This window comes from Mirounga angustirostris, unplaced genomic scaffold, assembly GCF_029215605.1.
Source record: "Mirounga angustirostris isolate CCGP_5_RB_7025 unplaced genomic scaffold, mMirAng1.0.hap1 SCAF_5, whole genome shotgun sequence".
NCBI lineage: Eukaryota > Metazoa > Chordata > Mammalia > Carnivora > Phocidae > Mirounga > Mirounga angustirostris.
The window spans coordinates 6,485,364-6,510,767 of record NW_026991713.1 but is presented as its reverse complement, the minus strand read 5'-3'; the positions used below and the strand labels follow the sequence as shown (position 1 = coordinate 6,510,767).

The window sequence follows — 25,404 nt, the reverse complement described above, 5'->3', positions numbered from 1 at the left end:
TTTTCTGGTGCCAGGTCCCACAAGGTCATTTAGAATCCTTTAAGAAAGAACAGCTCAGAGGTAGGAATAACAAATTTATTCAGAAATGGGTAAGTAACATATAGTCTCCTCCGTCCCTTAATGTCTCTTCCTCTCCTTTTGAACAAGAGATACACATGAGGAATGCGGAGGGGTGGGAGTTGGAGAGGGACACAAGGACTGGCCCACCACCTTCTCTTCCATTTCCCATGATGACACCCTGTAGAGCAGGGGAGGCAAATAGGCTCCACCCTGTAATGTACCATATGGCTATCCAGAGGACAAGGTCCAGGAGGCTGCAGCTAGGCTCATGAACGCTGTGATAGCCAGAGCAGCCTGGCACGGGACTTGGGGTGGGGGGGGAGGAGAGGGGGAGGATGGGGGAGAGGGAGAGAGGGGGAGGAGGGGGGGAGAGGGGGAGGAGGGGGGGAGAGGGGGAGGAGGGGTCAGAGGAGGGTAAAGCCATGCAGGCAGGATATTTACCATCCCTACTTGAAGCAGAGTCCAAGCAGTGATCCAACTGTCCCCAGTACCTGAGAAACCAGGTCCTACTGCCTTGTAGGTGTTCTCATGGATCAGGAAGGGGCAAGTGTAGGAGGAATGTCTTCCAGCTGCGTTTGCACCCATTCCAAGGGGGAAAAGGGAACAAGGGAACAAAAGCAGCATTCTTTGAAGAACCAGAAGGTGGAGCGCCATCAGGTACCCCCCACTGACTTCCAAGGCCTGAGCAGTCTTAGAGCTGGAGGACTGAACGGTGCTCAAAGCCTGGGTCCTTCCTGCTTACAGACCGAACTCTGGAAACATGAGTTTCCAGATTTTTCTTCACTGGGCTGGTCGCAAGCAGGCCACAAAAGGCTCTTAAGTGTCTCAGGTCCCCTCTACTTCCTAGACTCGTGCCTTTCACAGTGCTCACTTGCTACTGATTCTGAAGAGCTCCCCGAGCCCTGCTGCCCAACTCGCTCCAGGTCTGCCACCTGGATTCCCTCTGCAGTCCCAACAAAGCAGCAGGAGACTGAGGAGGCCAGTGACGCCATGCTGTCCTGGTATTCAGTTAGGGGCTGCCCCTGGGGGCTACAGTTCTGCCCCAACTCACCTGGAAGGGCTGCTCTGCTCTCTCCACACCCTGCCTACCACCCAGCACTCCCTGCGCCCTTCACTGCCAAGGCAGGGAAAGACCCCTCTGGTCATGGAAGGATGGGTCAGTCACAACACTGGGAACAGTGCCCCTTGGTGGCAGGTGGATCTGTGCCTCTCTCAGCATCCCTACTGTCCTGTAGGCATCTGAGGCCAGAAAGGAAGAGCCAGGAGCAAGCCAGTATCTCCCATTCAAATAATCCCCAGACCCTCAGTGTCACAAAACAAGAGGCAGACCTTTAAAAAAAAAAAAAAAAAAAATCCAACTAGCAGAGAGCTGGCATTTGCACCCAAACCAGGTGTGACAAGCGCTGTGCCAGGTGAGAACTGGGAGGGCTGATGATGCACACTTCTCCTGGCAATGAGACCCAGAAGGCTGAGAGCTGGGGTGGGGCACACGGCAGGATGCAAGGACAGGGAGACGTGAACTCAAGAACGGACCGTGAGCCGCCAGAAGATAGCGCAGCAAGGACCGGGGATGCTCTTCCCAGCAGAGTGGCAGCCTCACCTGCCCTTGCCACATGGCCCTCTCCAGACCACACTGTCTAGAGCCAATCGTGACGCAAGGACAAGAGGGCTGTGGCCTGATCCCCGCCCGGGCCACCTGCAATGACCAGGCAGGTGACTGGCACAGCTCTCGAGCTGACCTGGCTTCCCGGAACTAGGAGGGCAGGGGCTCCCACTCCCCACTTCCTTTGAAAGTTTAAAAAAGAGAAAGGGGAGGCAACTCCTCGCCTCCTGGAGAAAAAGGTGTCCTTCACAGAGGCCCCTGCCCTGCATTCCACGGGGCCACAAGAAAGCCATCCAGAGAACTTAGGGTACCATTTTCAAACAAGAAATCAGTTTGGGGCTGAGATGAGGGGGAGAGACACTGAGCAACACAAGCCTACCTTGGTGATGAGGTGGAGGGAGAAGAAATAGACTACAGGAAATGTTAACGTACAGAAGAGCACAGGGTAGAACACAACACAGAAAGGTGGGTCCCGTCCAGTGAGGAAGCGCTCTACCCCCGGCAACCCTTCCCACGCTCAGGGGCCTCCAGTCCAACGGCCCATTGGTCACAAGCTTTGCTTTAGGAAACAGAGCCACCCTCCTCTGCCCCTGCTTCTGGCTGCCTCACCCTCCCGCCCCTCCAGCTCAAAGTTTGATTTTGAATTCTGTGGGCTGTGTAGTCACAGACGCCCCTGAAGACTTGAAGAGCGCTTTCAGGATGGTGTCAGGGTCCACTTCGGCAGGAGGGTTAGATGAGGCGGTAGAATTCACCCTGCGAGGCAGCTCAGTCTCCTTCTTCACTGAGGGGCTGTCACTCAGCCGTCTGTGGGGAGCAGAGAAGAGTCAAAATCCTTGTCAGTTTTCCCTCAGATGGGAAGGGAGCCCATCATTTACTAAGTCTGTTATGAGAGCTAGGTGCTGAACATAATGCTTTTTGTACCTCCTGATCTCATGACATTTTATAGCAAATCCATCATTTTTTAATTTGCAGTTGACAAAATTGAAATGCAGCCTGTTGTGATCTGGGGTTTTAACTTTAGGAAATGCTGCATGCCCTTTAGAGACAATCACATACACATCAGCTTATTACGTAGTTAGAGAAGGCTTGAAGTCAAGAAATCGGCTTCACTCTCTTTAGCCCAAACTTACTAGGTCGTAAAACCCACATTTTCCAGAATACAACTTATTCCTGGAGTGCAGCTTAAAACACTAGTCCAAATCACACAATTCATTATCTGAGGTTCAAATTCCGGTCTTTCTAAATTTCAAAGTCTGCCTGCCCCACCCACCTTGGCAAGTCTAATACCTTCCTGAGGTTTTGCCTCCTCTTCTATAAAAGGACGTCCTGCCAATCTACATTTCATGCATCTCAGGCTCCAAAAAAAGCCTCAGTCTGGGCCAGGCATGTATGTGCAGGTGCATGTCATAAAACAAGGGCCGGCAGCGGGGCCTGTCTCCACCAGGGTCTGGGACAAGGAGGTAGCATTTTCCATTCACTTGGATGGAGCCCACAGTGGAACAAAGACACAACTGGTCTGCTCGCCACTCTCTTCTCAGGCATTTCTGAATTATAAAGCTGAGAACGAGGTCTAAACATGAGCCCCCGTGGGGTCAATGCCCTGCGGAAATGACAGGTCACTGTACACCACTCAGCAACGCGGTGGCCCACCTGGGGCGGCCCACTCAGCGTCAGCCCGGAGGAAATGCCAGAGGAAGTGCTGACGCAGGCACGTTACTCTGCAGAATGACAAGAACCCCACAGAGCAAACGAGGAGAAAAGCTCCACCCGGCCCCCAGCACCGCTGCCTCTGGAACTTACAGCAGGATGGGCTGGTCTGAGGTGATGACGTTCCCGTTCATGTGAAGGTTGCACTTCATGGGTTGCCCTGAAAAACCAAGGAAAAAAAGGTTCTGCGATGAGACTTTGGCTCAGGACAAAAGGACAGGGGCTCCCTCTATCACCAGGAGGTCGAAGCCCCCACTGCTGGCAGCTCTGGCTCACGACGGGGGAAGGGGCTGCCAGGCTCTGGGAATCCCAGGGCATGAGGTCCACGAAACCTCAGCAAGGACGGCACCAAAGTAGAAACAGACCTCACTTCTCACTTTAAGCAGGAGAGGAGAGCAGAAGGAAGGGAGAACCTGAACTCAGTGCGACTCTGTCTAAACTCGTTTGTGAGGTAAAGAAAAATGTTTATGCAACACAATTAAGTGAAAGAAGAATTCACAAGTGCACACACAGGCTTCCACTTGGTCTATGAAGGATTAGCTGCTCCAGGTACTGACTGCGACGCCGCTCTCCACACTATGAGAGGAGTACAGCAATCCCAGCACACGAGAGGGGGAAGAGGGAACAGAGCCATATAGGGGTCACATTTCTAATACCTCACTGGAATTAATTTAATACTTATCTGAAATAGATTCTGGTACTGTAAACCCTTGAGCAGCCATTAAGGTAGCAACTCAAAAAATAGAGTGAAAAATGGGGCGCCGGGTGGCTCAGTCAGTTAAGTGACTGCCTTCGGTTCAGGTCATGATCCCAGGGTCCTGGGATCGAGTCCTGTGTCAGGCTCCCTGCTCAGCAGGGAGTCTGCTTCTCCCTCTGACCCTCCCCCGTCTTGTGCTCTCTCTCTCTTTCTCTCAAATAAATAAAATCTTTAAAAAAAAATTACATATATAGTGAAAAAAATCTTTAAAGGACCTAAAATGTCACATTAGAAAATATTCACGCAAGTGAGTAGAGAGGGGCGGGAGGGAGAGGGAGAAAGAATCATAAGCAGACTCCATTCAGAGCTTGAACTCAACGAGCTCGATCCCATGACCCGAGATCATGACCTGAGCCGAAACCAAGAGTCGGATGCTAAACTGAGCTACCCAGGTGCCCCAAGACAAAGGAGGTCATTTTGCAAGGATCAAAGGGTCACTCCACCAGGAGAGAGCAATTATAAACATATATACAACTAACATCTACAAACATATATACAACTAACATCAAACCCTCAAATACACAAAGCAAGACTAACAGAACTGAAAGAAACAATCATAGTTGAGGATTTCAATACTTTGCTTTCAGTAATGGATAGAACGAGGCAGAAGACTGACAAGGGAACAGAAGATTCAAACAACGTTATGAACTCACTAGACCTAACAGACATCTACCGGCAGCAAAATACATATTCTCCTTAAACACTCATGGAACAGAAGGAAACTTGGCAAATTCAAAAATACATGGAAATTAAAAACAATCTTAAATAACCAATGGGTCAAAGAAGAAATCACAAGGGAATTCAGAAAATACTTTGAGATGAATGAAAATAAAGACACAACATACCAAAATTTATGGGATGCAGCTAAAGCACTGCTTAGAGAAAAATACATAGATCAAAAAGAAGAGGGAAAGACAACCTACAAAATGGGAGAAAAAGTTGGCACATCAGTTATCTGGTAAGAGACGAATTAATATATAAAGAATTCTTTTTTTTAAAGAATTCTTTTAAACTCGGGGCGCCTGGGTGGCTCAGTTGGTTAAGCGACTGCCTTCGGCTCAGGTCATGATCCTGGAGTCCCGGGATCGAGTCCTGCATCGGGCTCCCTGCTTGGCAGGGAGTCTGCTTCTCCCTCTGACCCTCCTCCCTCTCATGCTCTCTGTCTCTCATTCTCTCTCTCAGTAATCAGACCAACATCTGGAAGGAGGCGGCTAGTACTTTTGGTTTCCCCGGCAAGACCTCTTAAGAGAACCATCCATGGAGAAACGATGTTTCTCTGCTCACTCGACTGAAGTCCCACGGCTGGGTGAAAACCCAGGGCCCTGCACAACAGGCAGCTCAGGGGATCGCACATGCCTGTCTGTCCTTGGCGCACGGGAAACCTTCCATCCAGAGGGCTGAATGTGCCAGGAGTCCTCCCACCCGTCTCAGAGGAAGGCTCGCTCTGAAGGCCTGCTGCCCGAGAGTGAACAGCAGGAAGGGGAGGTGGCTTTCTCCCTGACTTACCGTCCAAACACCTGTTGTTATACTTCTTATATGCAGTAATGGCATCGTCCTTCTTCACAAAGACCACCTCTGCTACCCCAGGATGGACCAGCCGAGCCCTTTTGAGGGCTCCACACACACAGAAAAGCTCCTGCAAACAACAGGAGGGGTTGGGGTTGTAGAAGAATTTGGGGCTGTTATCCTGCCTGCCTGCCATTCACACACTCCAGAGGGCTCTGAGTAGACTGGCAGCTGCACTCCAGTTGAATATGCCCAGCGCCCAGGATTTTGGGAGGTGCTGTTTTAGGTGGTGTCCCTGGGACATCCACAGGCCTCTCGATGTGGGACCAGATGAGGGGTCGAGCCAAGGGGGCAGCAAGAAATGGGTCTGGGCTTCTAAGCCCTGGAGTCCGTGTGTCCTTCAGCAAGGCACCCCCAAAGACTTCCTGCTTCTGCACCCACTTTCTCAACAAGGATAACAGTTACAGAATTTCTCTGAGGGCCCGGTCATGAAAAGGAACGTGTAGGCTCATCAAAGGCAGTGGTAAATATGTCACCAGGGAATCTGGCAAGTTATTTAACTTTTCTGACAATGAGTCTTCTCTTCTGAAAAAAAGAAAAGGAATGGTCTCGCCTTCCTCCTAGGGTCGCTGAAAGCTCAACTGGGGGCATTTTTTAGGGCAATGCTCTGTAGGCGTGTGTTACCACCATCATCATGTCCCCTGGCGCCCCCACCTCCTTTTACAGGGCAGGATGGGAGGCCAGAGAAGGAAGACAATGTGGAGATGGACCACGGAGGCCGGCCAGCACCCACGCCATGTCCTCACCTGCGACTCCCTCCACAAGGCTCTCATGAGGACAGAAGAGGTTTCTGCAGAGGTCACTGAAATGTTTTTCATGATAAAGTGGAAACTGTTAAATACCAAAACCAAGATACGGACCTGAATACTAAGTGTGATCCCAATTGTACTGCCGTTCTCTCAACATTACCCATGTGGGGAAAGGGAGGGTGGCTACTGCCGGCGTTCAAGCTCATGGTGATCACCACAGGGGGGCCGTTCCCACTACTCTGTATTTTCAAAGATCCTGCCTACAAAGCACCTGCCACATACTAAGTGCCCAATAAACTGTAGCTATTACTACTTTTATAATCAGGCAAAGAAATCTATTTTAATCCTCTATTAACTTGTCAGGTATCAGACAAAGCAGGCTGCAACGCCCATTATGTGTACCATGCGCTGGGGAGCCTGCTCACTTCTCAGGGCTATCACACAGCACTCGTGTTTCACACTCAAAACCACTGTCAAACGTGGTGGCCTTTATGGGCTGTTACCGAACTTGAAACTCAGCTGCAAAGAGACGCTGGAGTCCAGGTGCATTCCTTCTCTGATCTGACAGTTCAGAGTTAAAAGGGCACCTGGATTTTTAAATTAATAGTGGTTTTTTTGGTGCCTAAATGAAAATAAGGTGGAAGAGAAGTCCTGGCTGCATCTGGCTCTGTCCTTACCAGGTTTAGGTTTTGCCCATGACTAAGGGCGGGACAGGACAGAACAGGGCAATCCAGGGGCGCCAACCACCAGATAACACTGATCTATCTCATTCCTTTTACTCTGGAATCATCATGAAAACCCCTAGAGGAGGCAGAAGTTCCAAAGACTCACAGGAAAATAGGAACCACTGAGTTGTGAACCATGGGACTAGAGGATCCCATTCAGACCCATCCAGCACGATGCCCTGGCCCTGGTTTAGTCGCTGTGAAGACCAGAGTTAGCACAGCCAGCCCAACTGCTATCTTTTGAAAGACCTGCTTCCAAGGCCGGATCTTGGCTGGTGTCGGGCAACCTGGAATTGGGGAGGGCTCCCACCACCCTAGTTGATAAAAGTGGCTCACTGAGCCTAATCTATGCAAATAACGTGGTTTATGCTGAATACCTGCTTTCCCCCTAGGAGTCTGGAACGCTGGTATGCAGGGGCAGAGGGAGCCTACACGACTAGTTCCTAGTAAAGGCCCTGGGCACTGAGTCTGTACCGAGTTCCCTGCTTTCACGTATCACAGCTCGTTGCTGGGGGAATAAAGTGCATTCTGTGTGATTCCACTTGGGGAGGAATCCAGAAATTTGTACCTGTATTCCCCTGGCCTCTGCCCCATGAGCCCTTCTCTTTGCGGATTTTGCTCTATATCCTGTAATAAATCTCAGCCCCGACAGGACTCTCTGAGGAGTCCCGTGAGCCTCAGGGAATCAGTGTACCTGGGGGTGGTCTTGGGGTCCCTTGACACAGACGTGGTTTGAGAGCTAGAATCCTGGCAGGACACAGTACTTACCACAATGTCTTCCTCAGTGACTCGAGGGTGCAGATTGTTCACGGTCATCTTGGTGCCTTCCAAAGGGCTGAGGACAGGCTGCCAGACAAGACAGTTCCCAGAATCAGACAACAGCTGTGCGCTCAGCAGCAGCATGCGAGTGACCAGGAAGGCCCAGAGGAAAGCCCCCTAGGGAGCCTGTCACAGTCATGCCCCACCACAACGCTCAGGGCCCGAAACTCTCTCACCACCTCCGAGATACGCCCGACACTTGCAGGCCTCTGAGCCTCTGCATGGAATGCCAATCACGTGCCAAGACCCACCCAGCTCAGATGACACCTTCTCCTTAAAGCCTTCCCGACTTGCCCAGTAAATCAAATGCTCTTTCCTCAGTGGTCCCAGCAGCTCTCCTCGGGGCAGACCTCTGTTCTATTCACCAGAGTTGCTCAGTCTGCAGCTCCGTTTCTTCTACTCGCCCGCAAGCTTGTCGCTGAGGCTTGGTTTGCTCATTTGTAAAATGGAGGTGGCAATGCCCACCTCACGGAGGTGCTGTGAGGACTCAACAGCGTACACACAACACACAGCCCACCCAGCACAGGCTGACTCTCAACAAGGAGGGGTGCAGTCGCTTCCCCTCCTTCACCTTAGCCTCACCTCAGCAGGTGGGAGCTCTTTCGGGGGCTCCTCCTTGTTCACTAGTGTCCGAGACATGCTGGTCAAGGCTTTTGTTCGAACAGAGGAGGGGAGGGCAGGAGCCGTGTATGCATCATTCTGAACCACTTTGGTGAGAGGGAGGGCCTTAGACATGGAGAACTTGGAACTGCTCAGTCCGGCCTAAACAAAGAGGCAGATAGGAATCTGAGAAGCTAGAGAAGAAGGCAAGAGAGAAGCCCTATGGGGCCGACAACCCCCACCCCCAAGGCCTCCCAGCTCCCCAACTCCATTAGAGATCTAGAGCCAAAAAGGCTGCCTGTGACTTCCCCCAAGGAAGGGGCTGGAGGGGAGAAACGCAGTCTGCCCACGTGCTCACAGAAGCCACGCTCTAGTGCAGGAAACCCCTGGGGAGAAAATTCCATGCAGGCCTGACCTGGAGCCAAAGGCCTACCCAGACCACTGAAATTTTTTGAAAACCTACGATTTGGGGCTAAGCAGAAGGCCAAAAGCTTAGAGTCAAGTTCATTCCCAGATAGGTTTCTATCACAATGGGCTGATCATCAGCTCTGAGCTGGCCTAGCAGAGGAACCCACCCTTCAGAAGGTCTAGACTCCCAGCTTCTTGGTTCCCGTTTCTGCCACACGGAGGCACCATGCGTAGCCCTGGCCTGCCTGGCTCCCAGACCGCGAGGGACATGTTGGCAGAGTCGCCGTGCAAGCCAGCAGAAACCGTTCCCTCCCTCCCCTGCCCTCCCTAACCGGGGATGGGGTCCTTTGGAAATATAAACAAGGAAACTCCTTGGTATGAATGTATCTGAAGAAAAACACGTATGAGGCAGAAACGGCGGGTGACCTTGGTGACTGAAGACTGTGCCCCCAAGGTACTGACTCAGGAAGAAGGGAGGGCTGCAGCCGCCAGAGGGGCAGAGTATGGGGCAGGGTTGGTGCACCAGCTTCTCCAAAGCAAATGAAATGTCTTCCTGGGCCCCACATTTCTTAAACTGCTTTTTGATTACTGACGGCCAGTACAGTATGGTACACGCGGCCTGGGAGCCAGACTGTGTAAACGTGACTCTTAGATCCGCTACTTATAAGCTGGGTGATACTGAACATATTTTAACCTCTCTGGGCTGATCCCTCACCTGTAAAATAGGACTAATAACAGCACCCACCTTACTGGGTAGGAGAGTAGGGCAGTCTTAAATTAGGTAACACAAATACCGCATTCTTTCAAGTAGAGTGAGCCAGGAACTGAGCCAGCTGACCGCTCCCCTGGCAGCAGACCTTAGCAGTTCAACCATGCAAAGGCCCAGCCCCTTCCAAACCATTCAGCTTCAAGAACTTCAGCGGTAACCAGGAAACTGGGCCATTCACTCAATGCGGTGACAAAAACAGAGTCTTTGGGCCTCTGAAGGCCAAACAAAGGCACTTGGCTCAGTGCCCCCTGGCTGCCCTCCCTGTCACGGGCTATACCCGCTGCTGCTGGCCACCCTGACGGTCCCAGATACTGCTCTCGTTCCTTCTCTGAGTGGGATCTGCCCAGCAGCCTAGTCTAGTCTAGCAAGCTTGCCCGGCATGCAGGCTGCACCCGGTGGAGTGCACACGAAAGGTGCAGCTTACTCCTGCTAACACACCAACTGAGGGGATCCGGTGTCAAGAACGGGCCAGAGCTGCTGACCACGGAGGGAAGGGGACATGCAGAACGTCCTGCCACAAAGGAAAGAAAAGGCGATTCCCTCCTCTGGGACCTCACATTTCCCCTGCAGGGTCTCAAACAGCAAGCGGAAGCTGCAGCCCTGCACCTTACTAGCTATGGGGCCTCGAGCACAGCACTGGACCCCCTGGTCTCAGCATGTATAAGCCAGGGGTTGCATTAGCAGTTCTGAAATTCTTATGACCCACATGAAGAAAGATTTCTGAATTGAAAGGCCGTACTCTCCACCACCTCGCCCATCCACTGGACCAGATGCACATGGTGAGTGGAAGGAAAACATAAAATGTCTTACCACGTGGTGGAGAAAGCCACCCGAGGCTGCAAATTTCATCTGTTTACTAGGAATGGGAGCTACAGAGTCATCATCATCTTCCAAATCATATAAATTCTGAAAAGAAAAAAAAAAAGCTAACGTGGCCTGCAGGCCCTCAGAGAACATTTGGAGCAAGAACAGCAAGACACACGGAGCCAGTAGCTGGAGGGAGACGCGGGTGGGGGGCAGGGGAGGACCGGGGGAGACCGGCCTGGGAGTCAAATCCTCACAGGCCGGCTCTCCACCCACAAGGGCCCAACAAAAGTGCTGCAACCTCCACGTACACGAGAACTACCCTTCCACAAGCAGGCAACACCTAGAAACACCTTAAAACATGTGTTTATAATCTTGGTTTAGAAAGTTCATCCTTGGCAGTCTGGTCTACAGAAATAAATCCAAACCCCAGAAAGAGCTTTAGCCACAAAGATGTTCACAGAAGGATTTCTAACAGTGAAAATTAGAGGAAAATGGCTTAAATAAACTGGAACATTAACTCAATGGATTATACAGTTATTAAAAATGTTTAGAGTAAATGTGAATCACAGAAGTGCTTAAGTTATAAAGTGAAAACAAAAGGACACAAAATTGGATAATAATATAATAGGGTGCCTGGGTGGCTCAGTTGGTTAAGCGACTGCCTTCGGCTCAGGTCATGATCCTGGAGTCCCGGGATCGAGTCCCACATCGGGCTCCCTGCTCGGCGGGGAGTCTGCTTCTCCCTCTGACCCTACCCCCTCTTGCGCTCTCTCTCTCTCTCACACACTCTCTCTCTCAAATAAATAAATAAATGAAATCTTTAAAAAATAATAATAATATAATAATACGCACACAACTACGACTAGGCATTAACTCAATAATAATGACACTTAGAAACACAAAAAACCAGGAAGGAGCCAGGGCAGAATTTCAACAGCAGCTGGCTTTGGAGAGCAGGAGCACAAGAATTCTTTTTTCCTTCTTATTCTTTTTCTGTTTTGCAAGTGTTCTATATTAAGCACACACTACTTTATTTTTATTTATTTTTAAAGATTTTATTTATTAATTTGAGACACAGAGATAGAGAGAGAGCATGAGCAGGGGGAGAGGCAGAGTTGAGAAGCAGGCTCCCCGCTTAGCCAGGAGCCCGATGTGGGGCTTGATCCCAGGATCCTAGGATCATGACCTGAGCCGAAGGCAGACGCTTAACCATCTGAGCCACCCAGGCGCCCCAAGCACACACTACTTTAATAACAAAAAACAGAAGACTTTCAATTTGCCTCTCTGCCCCTTGCATACCCAACCCCCCACTGTAAGTTTATTTTTATTTTTTTTTTTTAAACTCATAAACTGCAGGGGCTCCTGGGTGGCTCAGCTGGTTGAGCGTCCAACTCTTGGTTTCGGCTCAGGTCATGATCTCAAGGTTGTGGGCTCTGGCAGGGAATCTGCTTGGGTTCTCACTCTCCCCCTGCCCCCTCCCCCGTTCGCACGCACTCTCTAAAATAAATCTTTGAAAAAATAAAAATAAAAGTAAATAGACGCCTGGGTGGTGCAGTCAGTTAAGCGTCTGCCTTGGGCTCAGGTCATGATCCCAGGGTCCTGGGATCGAGTCCCACATCGGGCTCCTTGCTCAGTGAGGAGCCTGCTTCTCCCTCTGCCACACCCCCTGCTCATGCTTTCTCTCTGACAGATAATAAAAATTTTTAAATAAAAAAAAATAAGTAAAACTAAAAGTAAATAAAACTCACAAACTGCAAAACCCCAAATGTAATCCCTCCAATTCCTCACACTGGGAACCTTGGCCAGGCCTCATTAATCCACCTGGCGGAGCCCCTCAAAGCACACGCCCGTGTACACATACACACCGTATGCACACTCACGCCCACATACTCACGTTCTCGCTCTCTCACCTGTTTGGCCGGGTGGTTATTGACAACGTTGATCCTCATTCCAGCAGGATGGGTGTGCAGCGGTGCCATGACCTTCTGCTGGGGGACCTAGAAACACACAGAGATCGTGATTCATCTCCGGGGGTCCACACATGTTCTCCACGAGAAAGGAATCACTGAACCTGAAATATGGGGTGGCCCTCAGCTGTGGCCTGTAGTAGCCTCCAGAGTGCCTTGTGCCCAAAGCAGGAGTGACAGGAAGCCTCGGCATCCTGCTCAGTGAACCTGGCTCAGTAAATGTTCGCCACCGCTGCTGTTCCTGTTCCTGTTCCTGTTCCCGAACTCGCCGTGACCGCTGAATGCTGTCTGCATCCCCTTTGGTGGCTGTGCAAGCGCCCAGTGCCCTGATGAGGGGCCGGGTCTGACTAGGCTCCTGCCCCGGGCCTCCCACGGACGAGTGTGTTAACTCTGGGCACAGTAATTCACAGCCCTGAGACCCAGAGTCTTTTATAAAACTGGGGTAATGGTCCCAGAGTTGCGGTGAGAGATACATTAGGTCCTATGTGTGAAGTGCCTGCCACACAGCACACGCCCCACGAGTATCTTGTCTTTTCCCCTCTCTTCCCTGCATTGCTAGCTCACTGGAGAAAGTCACTTTTTCTGGAGCCCCCTTTCTTCTCCATAAAACTAGATTAAAACCTTGCCTCCCTCATAACAGTTACTGTACAAACACTTGGGAGAACTGTCATTTTGCCCCAACACTCTGGGCCCCCACTCCCTGCCTGAATCCACACTTGTTCCTGGCTCCCCAGGAACATATGGCAAGAGTCACACCTACCTGGATGGTTTTGGTGAGCTTCAGGGCAGGGGTCACTGTCCCGATGGGTGGGCTCAGGAAGGTGGCTGGGGAATTCCGCTTCAAACTGATCTTCTCGCGGGCATCGGCCACCTGGCGGGGCTTCGGGGGCGCCGTGCTCTGCTGCTTGCGCGAGTTCAGCATCTCTCTGGCATCCTGCACTTTCCCTTTGATCCGGAACCGAGCATCTTTTTGCAAAAGCTTTTCCCGGGCATCCTTAACTCCCAGCTTGAGCCGGGCGTCCGAGAGGCCAATCTTCTGCCGGGCATCAAATCTCTGCTGGAAAGTGGCAGTGCGGGCTGGCTGGCTGAGGAGGCTCTGCTGGATCCCGACACGAGATCGAACACCTCCGACTCCTGGTCTGGCGTTGAGACTGCAAGTAAAAACGGCAATATTAAGCGGATCTGGGTTATCAATAGTACCCCATGGAAGTAGAGCCGTCGTAATACTGGGAACAGGAGGGAGTTCCTGGAGAAACCAGAAATCTGCTCGCTGTCTGAAGAAACAATTAAACCTATATTGAAACTTCTTTCCTAGTTTATGGCGTTTAACTTTGCCTTGCAAAGAAAATTAGGAAGAAGGGCCTGGTGCTTTCTGTCACTTAGGTAAGACTGTTTTGCTCCCTAGACCAGGTGTTCTGAGACACCATTAGGGACAATAACCTACAGATGATGCTAGTCAAAAAAAAAGCATATCCCCAAATATCCTAATCCCACACACCTGAAGAGCAACTTCAGTTTCCAAAGTTCTTCCACAGCCGTGCTCTCAGTCATCCCCCAGCACTCTGTGAGGTGGGCCAAACAGGCCTGGAGAAGAAATGATTAACGAAAGTGCCCAGCATGCCCCTGGCAGCCCAGGCCTCCAGTGCCGGCAGATGCCCCCTGGGCTGGGAGCGGAAGCTAGCCCGCTAACAGACCGAAGACACAAGGACTTGGTAGGAAAGAAAAAGTCACTGAGTTGTTTCCAAACACCAAACGTGTGGGTATTTCCCTCACATCAACTGTTCTTGAACTCTCTGGACACCACCTGGGTGTCCTACAATTCAATCGGACACTACCTACCCAGAGTCAGCACAAGAGACTCCCCTCACTTCAGATGCCAGTCCCAAGTCCTGGGCTTCCCACACTTCTGACAGACTAGCTAAAATTGAGGGGACCCACACCCCCTCAAGTTCGAGAATGAATCTGCTAGAATGGCTCACAGAACACAGCAAAAATAGTTTACTTACTAGTATCAGTTTATTATAAAGGATACAATTCAGAACAGTCAAATGGAAGAGAGGCATAAGGTACAGGGGAAGGGGTGTGGAGTTTCCATATCCTCTCTGGGTGCACCACCCTCCCAGCACGTAGCTGTGTTCACCAACCCAGAAGTTCCCCCAAATTCCATTGTATAGGGGGTTTTATGGAGGTCCCATTATGTAAGCAAGGTTGACTGAATCACTGGCCATTGATGACTGACTCAATCTCCAGCCCCTCTCCCCTCCCTGGAGGTTGGGGGTTAGGGAGTGGGGTAGGTGTCCAAGTTCCAACTAATCATGCCAAGTTCTTTCTGGCAACCACCCCCATCCTGAAACTATCCAGGGGCCCCTCAGGCATCACCTCATTAGAACATAAGATGTTCCTATGTAACTCAGGAAACTCCCACGAGTTTTAGGAACAGTGTGCCAGGAACCAGGGATAAAACCAAGTATGTATTTATCACACTCACCACCACCAAGAATGTCAAATTCAGAAACTGTTAAGATTGGAAATGAACTACACTCATTAAACAGGCCCCATTTGCTTGTGGGGTTCCTTTGTTGGCCCTTTAGCGGCTTGTGAGGAAAGCGAAGACCATCCCAAGTACAATCCTGGAAGTCCTTCCTGGTGTCCACAGGCTGCTCCCTCGCTCCACCTGCCCACCATCCCACGAGGCCGCTCTACCCTGGCCTCTCGCAGCAGGTGCCCTGCCTGGGGACTCCGGCTCCCAAGGCAACATCTCCTCTTGGGGAAACCCTCCCTCACTGATTCTTCCAGGACAACCCTCCTTTGTGCCTGTCTACATCTGCTTGTTTTCTCTTCCCCACTGGACTGGGAAGAGGCAGAACGGGCCCAGTGCTTTGTAAGTGGTGTTGAACCCTGACTGAGCATTAGAAACTCCTGTGGAACTGCTTAAAAACACAGCTGTCCAGACCCCACCCCACAGCTACTAAATCTAAAATCTGGGTGAAGGCCTGGGCATCTGCATTTTTGACTCCACAAGCGATCCTGGATGACGGCCGTGTTCAGAATCTCTGCCCTGGTGTTAGAAGGCAAAACTCTACCGAACAAGTTCCTATACGGTTTCCCACATCTGTGTCCAGGCCTCCCTAGAGGCCTCCTGCACACTGGGCAAGTCAGCGGGTGCTCCTACTGCCTCACCCTTCCCCAACTGATTGGAGGGAGACTATCCACCAGCTCCTGTGCGAACAGCAGGAGCACAGCCAAGGTACCAGTAAAGGCAAATCTGGACCTTCATCCTGTTATCCTTTGACCAGTGGAAACACCTGCTGTCCCCAGTATGCTAGAGGACTGCCTAAGGCAGTGATGCACGTACCAATTTTCTTTGAAAAATGGCAAATTACTTTAGGATTTCATTACTTTCCAATGGGTCTACACAAGAACTGGGTGGAAGAGAGAGGGAAAGGGTCATTTGCAGAATTGGTCAGTTAAGTTTAAGGTGGGGGTGGGGTGCCCTACTTGTTGGTCCCTGTCCTATTTTCTCCTGTAAAGGAATGGGTTTAAAAACAAAACAAAAGGCAAGGCCAAAAGGAATGGGGTGTTTAGGGAGTTCAGGAAGCACAATTAGGGAGACGCAACAAGTGCATGTGGCAGACAGCGCCCACCCGCCCCTGGAGCGGCCCACCTCGGGTTCATGGTCTGCAAGGTCTTGACAATCGTGGGGCTATGCTCTGTAGTGGCGCTGAAACCCACCGCTACTTGAGGGGCCCCTGGAATTGATGAAGGGCACACAAACTTCTTAATAAAGCCCAACCCCCAGGGCCAAGCAGCAGGCGAGGTAACCCCACTGATTGGTTTAAGTGCTTTCAGCTCCCTACATCTGTTGATGATGCCCATCAAAGAAATGCAACAGGGGCGCCTGGGTGGCTCAGTCGTTAAGCGTCTGCCTTCAACTCAGGTCGTGATCTCAGGGTCCTGGGATCGAGCCCCGCATCGGGCTCCCTGCTCTGCGGGAAGCCTGCTTCTCCCTCTCCCACTCCCCCTGCTTGTGTTCCCTCTCTCGCTGTCTCTCTCTGTGTCAAATAAATAAATAAAATCTTTAAGAAAAAAAAAAAAGAAATGCAACAGGCTAGCAGTTCAGCCCAGGAGCTACTACTGAAGGCCTACTTGTAAAATGCGGAAAGGATTTTTTTTTTTTTTAGATTTCACCCATTTATTTGACAGAGACACACAGCGAGAGAGGAAACACAAGCAGGGGGCGTGGGGGAGGGAGAAGCAGGCCTCCCGCGGAGCAGGGAGCCCAATGCGATGGGGCTCTATCCCTAGGACGCCGGGATCATGACCTGAGCTGAAGGCAGACGCTTAATGACTGAGCCACCAGCCGCCCCGGGAAAAGGATTTTGATCAACATTTACCGTCCAGATCCGGACAAAACCAGAGTCAGTGGAAAGCACTCCAGATAAAACTATTCACTTACCACGCACGGGGCCTCTCTGAAGCCAGAGGCCTTGGGCTGGGAAATCAAGTCACCACAAAGAGCATGGTAGGAGCACTCCTGTTCCAGGAGGGGGAGGCCCAAAGCCTCTGGGGACCTTGCATACAACCAGACGCCCGTAGGGCTGAGAGGGCTGGGGAGAGCCGAGTGTGCCCCAGGCCCTGGGAACAACACCCCACGGCCCACAGCTTGCAGCCTCCTGGCTCTCGAAGCTCTGGTGGGCGCCTCCTGCCCTCAAGAGCGTTCCCTCATCTCCCTTAGCACTTCCACAGTCCGAGGCGCCCTCCCTGGGGCAGTGGAACCTTGGACGCAAGTACCACAGAGGCGCTCACTGTGCTGAATCCCGAGGCTCTGTTTCCAAACCTGTACCTCGTGCAGGACGAGGAGCCTCTCAGGGGCACACCCTGCATCTCCCCGCCTGGGGCAACCCTGCGGTGCAGCCCTGCATCAGGTGGATGGAAAAAAGGCTCGAAGAGCTTTCCGCTCCTGAGCACCCGCTAAGTGCCAGGGACCCTACAGGGCCCCCCTCCCCGGGAACTCCTCCTTTCACCCTCCCACCCCTGAGAATGAGGCTGTCAAGCACATGTGACAGGTGAGGAGGCCCTGCTGAAGGCCGCCCTGGGCTTGCCCGTATCCAGTTAGAGCGCATGGGTCAAAAATAATGACCAGAACTTGAAGAGTTAAAGAGGGGGTGTGCTGTCCCCAGGCTGAGGAACAGCTCGCGCTCACAGCCACACGGAGGGTGAGAACAGGTCCATCTGGGGGCGGGAGGGGACGTGGCCGGGGAGGCAGGAGCACGAGGAAGCTACTTCCCAGGTTACACCAGTTCCTTCAACCCCTTTCATGAACAGCTCTAGCAGCCTCAGTGCTCAGGCTTTTCATCATCACTGCTCCTCCTCCCGCATGAAGAGACGGCTGTTCATCCCAGCAGGCAGCAGCGCCGGGGACAAGGCAGGCATTAGTCATCAGGAATTTTTCAAATAAACACTCCTGCTAGGAGTGGGTCTCCAAAACAGAGAGTTCGTGGTGTTACCCTCCTGTTCCAAGAACTGATGAGGGCTCCCTAACAAAGCCCAAGCCCTCGGCAGAGCCTCTGGTCTGGCCCCAGCTTCTGCCCGCAGCCTCACCTCCCACTGCACACTCTCTGATGTTCCCGAAACACATTCTGCACATTGGGCCTCAACGTTGGGGAGAGGGGCGGGGGAGGCGTGGAACAAGGCTCTGCACTGCCCCACCCGGCCACACGGACACAATGCACCCCCGCCCTGCTTCCAGGGCCCCACTGGGTGCTCCACGGGGTCCTGGGAAGAGCACTGTGGGTGAGAGAGCCAGGGTCCCCACTGGAACCGCACACTCTCTGCCAGGCCCCGACCACAGCTGGCTCTGGACAGATAGATGTCTAGTCTGAAGGATCAGGCCTTTGAGGGGGGCCCCGGATTACTATTATAAAGTGGTTTTAATCCATGGGGTCTTTGGGTTAGAGTTACGTGTACTGAGGTCACCTTTACAAGGAGAAAACACACATTAGTTCTGTTACAGAGAGCCAACCCTGAATTAGGTGCTTCACAGACACGTCCCCTTACCCTCCAAGAGTCTTGTGCAGATGTTTTAAATCCCATTTCTTCTCCTCCAAGTTACGTAACAACTAATTTTCCTCCCCTGTGTTTTAGGTCTACATTTCCTTTATCTTACTTCAACAAGGAAACAAGCAGTGAGTACCAGGACCAGAGCCCTGCCCTGAACTGAAAAGGTGACCAACCCCCTTCCCCACGGCTCCAAGGACTCCCCAGACAGGGCAGCTGGGCCAGAGCTGCTCAAACCCACCACACCCATGGTCCGACCTTCCTACGAAGGCTGCCTGCCACCTTAGATGAACCTTCTCTAACTAGGAGGTGGCAGTGGACAGACAGCGATCTTCTGAGAGCTCAACAAATCAAACCACAGTGGGTGACTTTGCAAACCTGACCAGCAGTATGCTCACAGCTTCAGGAAAAAACCGACAAGAACAGGCCCGCCCTGCAGGTGGTGCCCCGTGCTGTCCTGGGGAGACTCATCCATGGGTCCTGGGCATGGAGGAGAGCGCCTCACCCTACCTGAGTGAAGTATCACTCAAAACTCTCCCTTTCTGTATTTTCACATTAATCATCGAAATCTTTTGATGATTAACTGGGGCCCAGGTAATAATAATGACAACGACCCCTTTCTTGACTTACATGGTGTGATGAACACAAAACCGAATGGCTGCTCTGAAAAACAAGCACATTCCATGACCTGTGGGCAAACAGGTTATTTACACTTCCACAGTTTCTTCTGCTATTTTGACAAAGAGGAAGAAAGTTTTTGGAGATCATCACTGGTTCTACTTAAATGACCAAGCACAAAGTTCCTCCTGGGACCTCCATGCAATGCCATTCCCTCATTCCCAGGAAGGGCAGAGTTCTTCCAGGAAGCATGTAAGACAGAATATGCTTACTGTAGGAAATTAGCTTAGACCTTTCAGTTCTTGACAGGGATGCCCTGGATATAGTCTTCATTGTCCTTGCAAGTAAAAATAAAAATGACGTTTCCACCAGGTTTAACCCAAACACAGCATGCAGACCAAACTAGTATGTAGAGTCTGTTGCACATTCCCCCAATCCAATCTTCATGTAACAGCAAGGCAATATTCTCTCACATATTCTCACACAAAATTGGAATGTTACTTCTATATTTAAAAGCCTTCAATAATGATGCTGAGAGCTAACATCTACTGGACACTTAGAACCATCAGATACTTTTAAAGTACTTTAGATATATGAATTCACTTAGTCCTAACAATCACCTAACAAAATAAGTATTATCTACATTTTATAAATGAGAGAGGTATGGAATGGTTAAGTAACTTGCATAAGATCATGTGGAGGGGCACCTGGGTGGCTCAGTCCGTTAAGTGTCTGCCTTCAGCTCAGGTCATGATCTCAGGGTCCTGGGATCAAGCCCCAAGTCAGGCTCCCTGTTTAGCAGAGAATCTGCCTCTCCCTCTGACCCGCCCCTCTCTCATGCTCTCTCTCTCAAATAAATAAAATCTTTTAAAAAAGGAAAAAAGATCACGTGGAAAGTGAGAGAAGGGACTCGAAACTTCACAGGTTGACTCTAAGGCTCCAACGCTTACCTATTGCCCCCCATCGGGGAGGGGTTTGGGCTTCTACTCCTTCAAAAGAAAGATCCACGATAACTGCCCTCATTTGCTGAACACTTACCACCTGGTACAAACTTTACACATTTTTATATTCTCATACTTAATCTCCTCACAACCACCTGCCAGGAACCATTACTACAAATGAGGAAACGGCCCAGCTCAAAAGTCATCTTGCCAGGGAGGCACAGAACCCAACAACAGGCCCACCAGGGCACCACGTCTGCCTGGTTGCACAGTTCCCGTTCATCCCATGGATCCCACCCAATGCCCAACACGAGACTCTGCACACATCGGCGCCAAGAAAGTACAGACCCAACAGACAGTAACAGCCCGACTGCAGTCGGGAACCGAGGGCAGTGATTGCAGAAAGAGCATGTCCCGGGAAACTGGTTCATTCAGCCACTGTCCAGCAAACCTATGAAACCCAGACAGACGGCGCTCCCTCCCCTGCCCCGAGCCCCGCTAGGCTGCCGGCCCTGAGCACCGGAGGGAGAAGTGGCCAGAGGACTCAGCACCAACTCCACACCAGTTATTAGAGGGAAGACCTAGGAGAGAACTACTCACAGAGCAGAACTACTCACATAGCACAGACTGAGTAAATTAATGCTTCCTGTGTGCCTGTTATGAACGAACCCAGGTGAAGCGCTGGCTGGTGAATTACGTGGTGGCGGCAGGTGCAGTGGATATGCGTGCAGGGGGGTGGGGGTGGGGGAATACATTTCAGTTAGCAACAGAAAAGATCTATTTTCTAGCCACCCGCACACGGGAGGTATTAGTAAACATCTGCTAAGTGAGTGACGTCTGAGAAACAGCATCTAACATCTTTACAGCCTGTTTACAAAGACACTTGAACTAATGCAACGTGTGCTGGAGAACTACTGGCCGGCTTCCCACTTCTTCATACAGGTGAACCGGGCCTCATAAAGGCTGGAAATGGCTAACAATATTTAAGGGTCCAGAGGAAATTTGGGGCACATCACCGCAAATCATCTTCTCAGATCCAGAACAGTCTTCTCCGACAACTCGGAGCTACAACCATCACGAAGCTCTAACCTCCAGTCCCACCTGTTTTTTTTTTTTGCCCAAGCCTGAGGCCAACTAGAGGGTACTCAGCCCCGACTCCCAGCTCTCCGTGGCCTCGGACAAGTCACTCACTCTACTTCTCCCGGCCTCAAGCTCTCCGTCTGCAAAATGGGGAAAATATCAATACCTGGCCGATACGGCGGCGAAAAGAGCAAATGGGACAGTAGTTACATGAAAGCGCTTAGAGAACTTGAAACGCCGCGCAACGGAGACAAGTGTTAATAGAGGCGGCAGAGCGGGGAAGCGCACCTAGGATTTGGGAGTTAAGGTCGGGTCTCAGCTTCGGCGGTAACACGCAGAGTCTGAGCAAGTCACTTCCCCGTAAACTTCACTCGTCCTAACTCTAAGGCCGCGCGGAGATCGGGGAGCACCGGGACCCGAGGGCCAGTCTTCCCAAGGGAGGGGGCTGCGCCGGGAAGACCTTCCGGACCCCTCCCCCCACGGGACGCCCACCCCCACCCCCAGGGCCGCTCCCACGAACGGGGCGCCCCGGCCTCGCCGCCGCCGCCGCCAGCGGCCCCGCCGGCCTCCCCGGAGCGACGGCGCTTCCAACCAGTGCCGACGGCCGAGCGGCTGGGCCCGCGGCGGCGGCGGGGCCGGGCCAATGAGGAGCGCGGCTGCGGCAGGGGGCGGGCGCAGACGGCGCTCCGCGTCGCTCCCGGGCCGCTCCCTCCCCGGCCCCGAGCCCCGCTAGGCTGCCGGCCCTGAGCACCGGAGGGAGAAAAGGCCGCTCACCGCCCCTTCGTCGCAGCCCCGCGCTTCCGGATGAGCTCGTCCAGCGAGATGTCCGCCATCTTGCACTGCCGAGCGAGCCGCAAGAAGCTTAGGCTCCCTCGGCCCTCGAGCCCGCCCCTTCGGCCGCTACGGAGCAACTAGCTGCTTCCGGCGTGCGGCGCACGAACTCTCGCGACAGCTCAAACCAGGCAAAAACCGGAAGGGGCGGGGAGATCCCGTGAGCCTTTGCGACGCCAGCTCCTTATCTGCATACGGCGGTCGGCGCAACTACCGTTGCGGGTTCTCTCTAGACACCAAATAAAATGGAAAGCAACATAAACAACTAACTAAATGAGTAAGACAAACTGCAAAGGAACTGGATTCTTAGTTCAACGGTCCACTCTGATACTCACCGTAGGGATAATGAGAATGGGATTCACTATCCAGCAAGTAACATGTGTAGCTCTTTATGCCTTAAACTTATGAGTAAGGAAAATAACGATTCGGGGTGACGCCCGAATCCTCACTGCTAATGTGAGACGAATTTTTGAGCGGGTAAAGGTTGCCCCTAAGGTGACCCGCCTACTTTGCGGGATGCCTGGGAGTGCGATCTGCCCGTCCTTCCCCCCTTTAACACTGAAAGAGTAGACGGGCTGGCGGAAGTTGGCAAATAATTTTAGGGGATTTTTTTTTTTTTTTTTCCTGAATGAGCTTGTTATTCCTGTGGTTTTAGGGGAGGGATGGCGTCCGTCGCTTCTGTATCGGGCTCGCACCTGCTTTCGCCGCATCCCCAGTTACGGGGGGTGAAAGTCCTTTTCCCCGTATGGTTCGTGAACATTCGGTCGACCACGTTACCCAGTTGTATGAAACTTCACTCTATACAGTGTCAGGCCAGCCGCTTATTTGTGGGTAAGAATTGCAGAAGGATACCTGTGACCGGCTGCACGCAATAGGCGCTCACCTTGCGGCTCCGCGGGCGAGAGCTGCACGACCGCCTGCGTCACGTCCCACGAGCCGCCCTTCTCGGCGGCATGACTTTCAGGAGCAAATCGCCTCACGTCGTTGCGCTTCGGTCGTCCCGATCTGTAGAATGGGGCAAATGACAGGTCGTCGCGAGGGTTAAATAGGCTGATTGTAAAAATCTTCCATACGTAGAGTTGCCTTTTCTATGATGCAGCCCGGGGACCCAGCACTAACCTTGGCACGAGGTAGATGTTCAATACATGTTTGTTGCATCGATCGATTTACATATATATATATGTATATACGTATATACATATATATATTACGCAACGTCTTTAGAACAGCAAAGAGCATTACTGTACTCTGTGAGTTATTATTATTATTAATCTCTAAGTGCAGTGATGCCAGTGGAGTTCATGTCCTGTTGACAGAACACCTAATTAAAACTCTGGCATCAGGAGCTCTGTGGGCGAGAGCTGGTCAAGCCAGCGGGTCCGGGGTCGGGACAGACAGAGGGCGGGAAGCCAGGTCCCACCTGCGCAGCCGCGATGGGGAGCTGGCTGGCCCTCCTCTTCTCAGCTGTAAAACGGGGCGCTAACCCCTCCCTCCGTCCTTCCTTTCTTCCTTCCAGGAAGTGCGGGGAGGACCGCGCGGAGCAGGTACGAGGAAGGGAGGGCCCAGGTCGGGCTCAGCGCCCTCCCCTGCCGGACTGCGGAGGGCAGGTGCCGAGGAACAAGGGAGGGGCCGGAGGCCCGCAGGATTTAAGGCCCCGGCACGACTTAAGTGAAATGTAATCAAGTGACTTAAAGGTTATTTTTATAAAGCCAGTTCAATAAGGTCATTAACTGAGATCAACTGTCGGCGGAGTGGCCCTCCCCTGGGGGCATTTCGGAGGGTGTAGAGTTTTGCAGGGTGGTGTCTGGTTATCTGAAGGACAGGGATCCGGAATCCGGTCATGTGGAGGTTGGGGACTGGGGTGTGGCAATCCTGAGACGTGGGCCTTCCCGACGCCTGCGCCTGCGGCATTCCGACGTTCCGGGAGGAAAGAGGCCCATTACAGTTCTCCCAGGCAGGGCTTCACTGCGTGTCTTGTATGGACACGTCGGACTTTTTGCCCAGTGTGAACAAACGTGGAATTGCCAGGAACGCAGCTGCGCCGTAGCTGAAGGTATCCGGTCCTGCTCTGTTTGGAAAGAGACCAAGAATCGTGCCCTGCTTGGGAAAACCGCGTCCCTCGCAGTAGAGACCGGGAGTCCGGCTGCATTTGGCCCTGTGACCATGGCCCCCGGCGACCCGATTTTTTAAAAAAATTCTATGTGTAGGCTGGTGATATTACCTGTGAATCCACTTCAGGAGACTAAAGAGGCGGTTATAAATGTTATTTTAAAAGGGTGTCAGGTCTGAGAGGGTGGAAAGTCATGAGACTAGGAGAGAGGGTAGGGACCAGGTCCAATCCATGCCCTTCTCAGCTCCTGGGGACGGCCCCTTGTGAGCTCAGGCAGGTGTACATTCAAAGCCTGACACTCAGGCCTGTTTTCTCATCCTCCAGAAGGGGACCCGGATGAGACCTAATGTGAGCCCAGTGCTCTGCAGAATCCCCTGCACATAGTAGGTGTGGAGGAGGAATTCCCAGGCCAAGCCCTTTCCTGCCCACTGAGGAGTCCCAGCCCTGCTCTAGGATGTGGGCCTGGGCCAGAATAGAAGGTAAGAGAAGAGAGGAGAAAGGGGCTCCCTGGCCTGAGGCTCGGCTTCTGGCATTCCTTCCTGCGCACTCCCCCATCCTGTCCTCTTCCCCCCTCCACTCCAGTCACACTGGCCTTCACGATGTTCCTGGAGACATCCAGCAGGTCTCTGCCCCAGGGCCTTTGCACTTGCTAGTCACTCCCTCTAGAGCACATCTAGTGTGCTTCCATTTCAGCCTCATTTCCACCGTCCCCTCAGCGACCTGCTTCCTTCCATCTGTTTCTGGAAGTTAATTCCACAGGCTTGTTCCCAATGCAAGGCGTCTGCACTTGCTGAGTTCCCACCACCTTGAACACCTACCTCAGCAGGGCCAGCTTCGTTCTCTTCAGAGAGCAGTCCTCACTCCCACGTTGCCTTGTGTCCTGATTTCTGTCTTGGCATTTACCATCTCACTCACGACACCGTCTGGCTTACATCTTTCTCACCGGCACCCCAGGAGTAGGAGAGGGCGTGTTGGGGCAGCTGCAGCCGAGTCCCTGGCACTTGGAACAGTGCATGAAGGAACGAGGGAGCTAGCGATCCCACTTGCAGCCTTCCACAGGAAGACTGATGCCTGCCTTACTTCAGGACCCACCTCCAACCCGAAGGCCATTCACTGCTGAGCCTCAGTCCCTCCAGCAGAAACTGAGGCTAATGATGTCTCCCTGCTTTTCAGGGCTGGCCGGAGGGGAAAGCAAAAAGGAAAACAATGGGACATACAGAGTTGCACAAC

General features: G+C 52.2%; 1 protein-coding gene and 1 non-coding gene across 3 annotated transcripts; one reads left to right on the top strand and one right to left on the bottom strand.

Moving 5' to 3' along the window:
* Positions 1–61: 61 nt before the first annotated feature.
* Positions 62–22,168, bottom strand: POLDIP3 (DNA polymerase delta interacting protein 3). 2 transcript variants are annotated; one of them, XM_045872397.3, is made up of 10 exons: positions 21,522–21,711; positions 14,036–14,121; positions 13,298–13,688; positions 12,481–12,567; positions 10,574–10,669; positions 8,569–8,748; positions 7,936–8,013; positions 5,634–5,763; positions 3,464–3,530; positions 62–2,467 (listed from the first exon to the last, which is right to left on the bottom strand). In XM_045872397.3, exons 2-10 carry the CDS (start codon positions 14,086–14,088, stop codon positions 2,290–2,292), a joined length of 1,260 nt encoding a protein of 419 aa, XP_045728353.1. In that variant the 5' UTR covers positions 14,089–14,121; positions 21,522–21,711; the 3' UTR covers positions 62–2,289. The 2 variants fall into 2 exon arrangements, with proteins under 2 accessions (XP_045728353.1, XP_045728352.1); XM_045872396.3 differs by lacking the exons at positions 14,036–14,121; positions 21,522–21,711 and adding an exon at positions 22,008–22,168.
* Positions 22,169–22,455: 287 nt separating this feature from the next.
* On the top strand, positions 22,456–22,604 carry LOC123845196 (U12 minor spliceosomal RNA). Its single transcript, XR_006791009.1, has one exon. It is a non-coding gene; the product is annotated as a U12 minor spliceosomal RNA (small nuclear RNA).
* The last annotated feature ends 2,800 nt before the right edge of the window (positions 22,605–25,404 follow it).

What these genes read in the sequence shown, in the direction of transcription:
- POLDIP3 (XM_045872396.3), bottom strand. Translation starts at nt 22,066, where the DNA reads ATGGCGGACATCTCGCTGGACGAGCTCATCCGGAAGCGCGGGGCTGCG. An exon ending in ATAACCACCCGGCCAAACAG is followed by an intron (nt 10,670 to 12,480) that starts GTGAGAGAGCGA and finishes TTTTCTTTTCAG; the next exon opens with AATTTATATGATTTGGAAGA. An exon ending in AAGAGCTCCCACCTGCTGAG is followed by an intron (nt 8,014 to 8,568) that starts GTGAGGCTAAGG and finishes CTTGTCTGGCAG; the next exon opens with CCTGTCCTCAGCCCTTTGGA.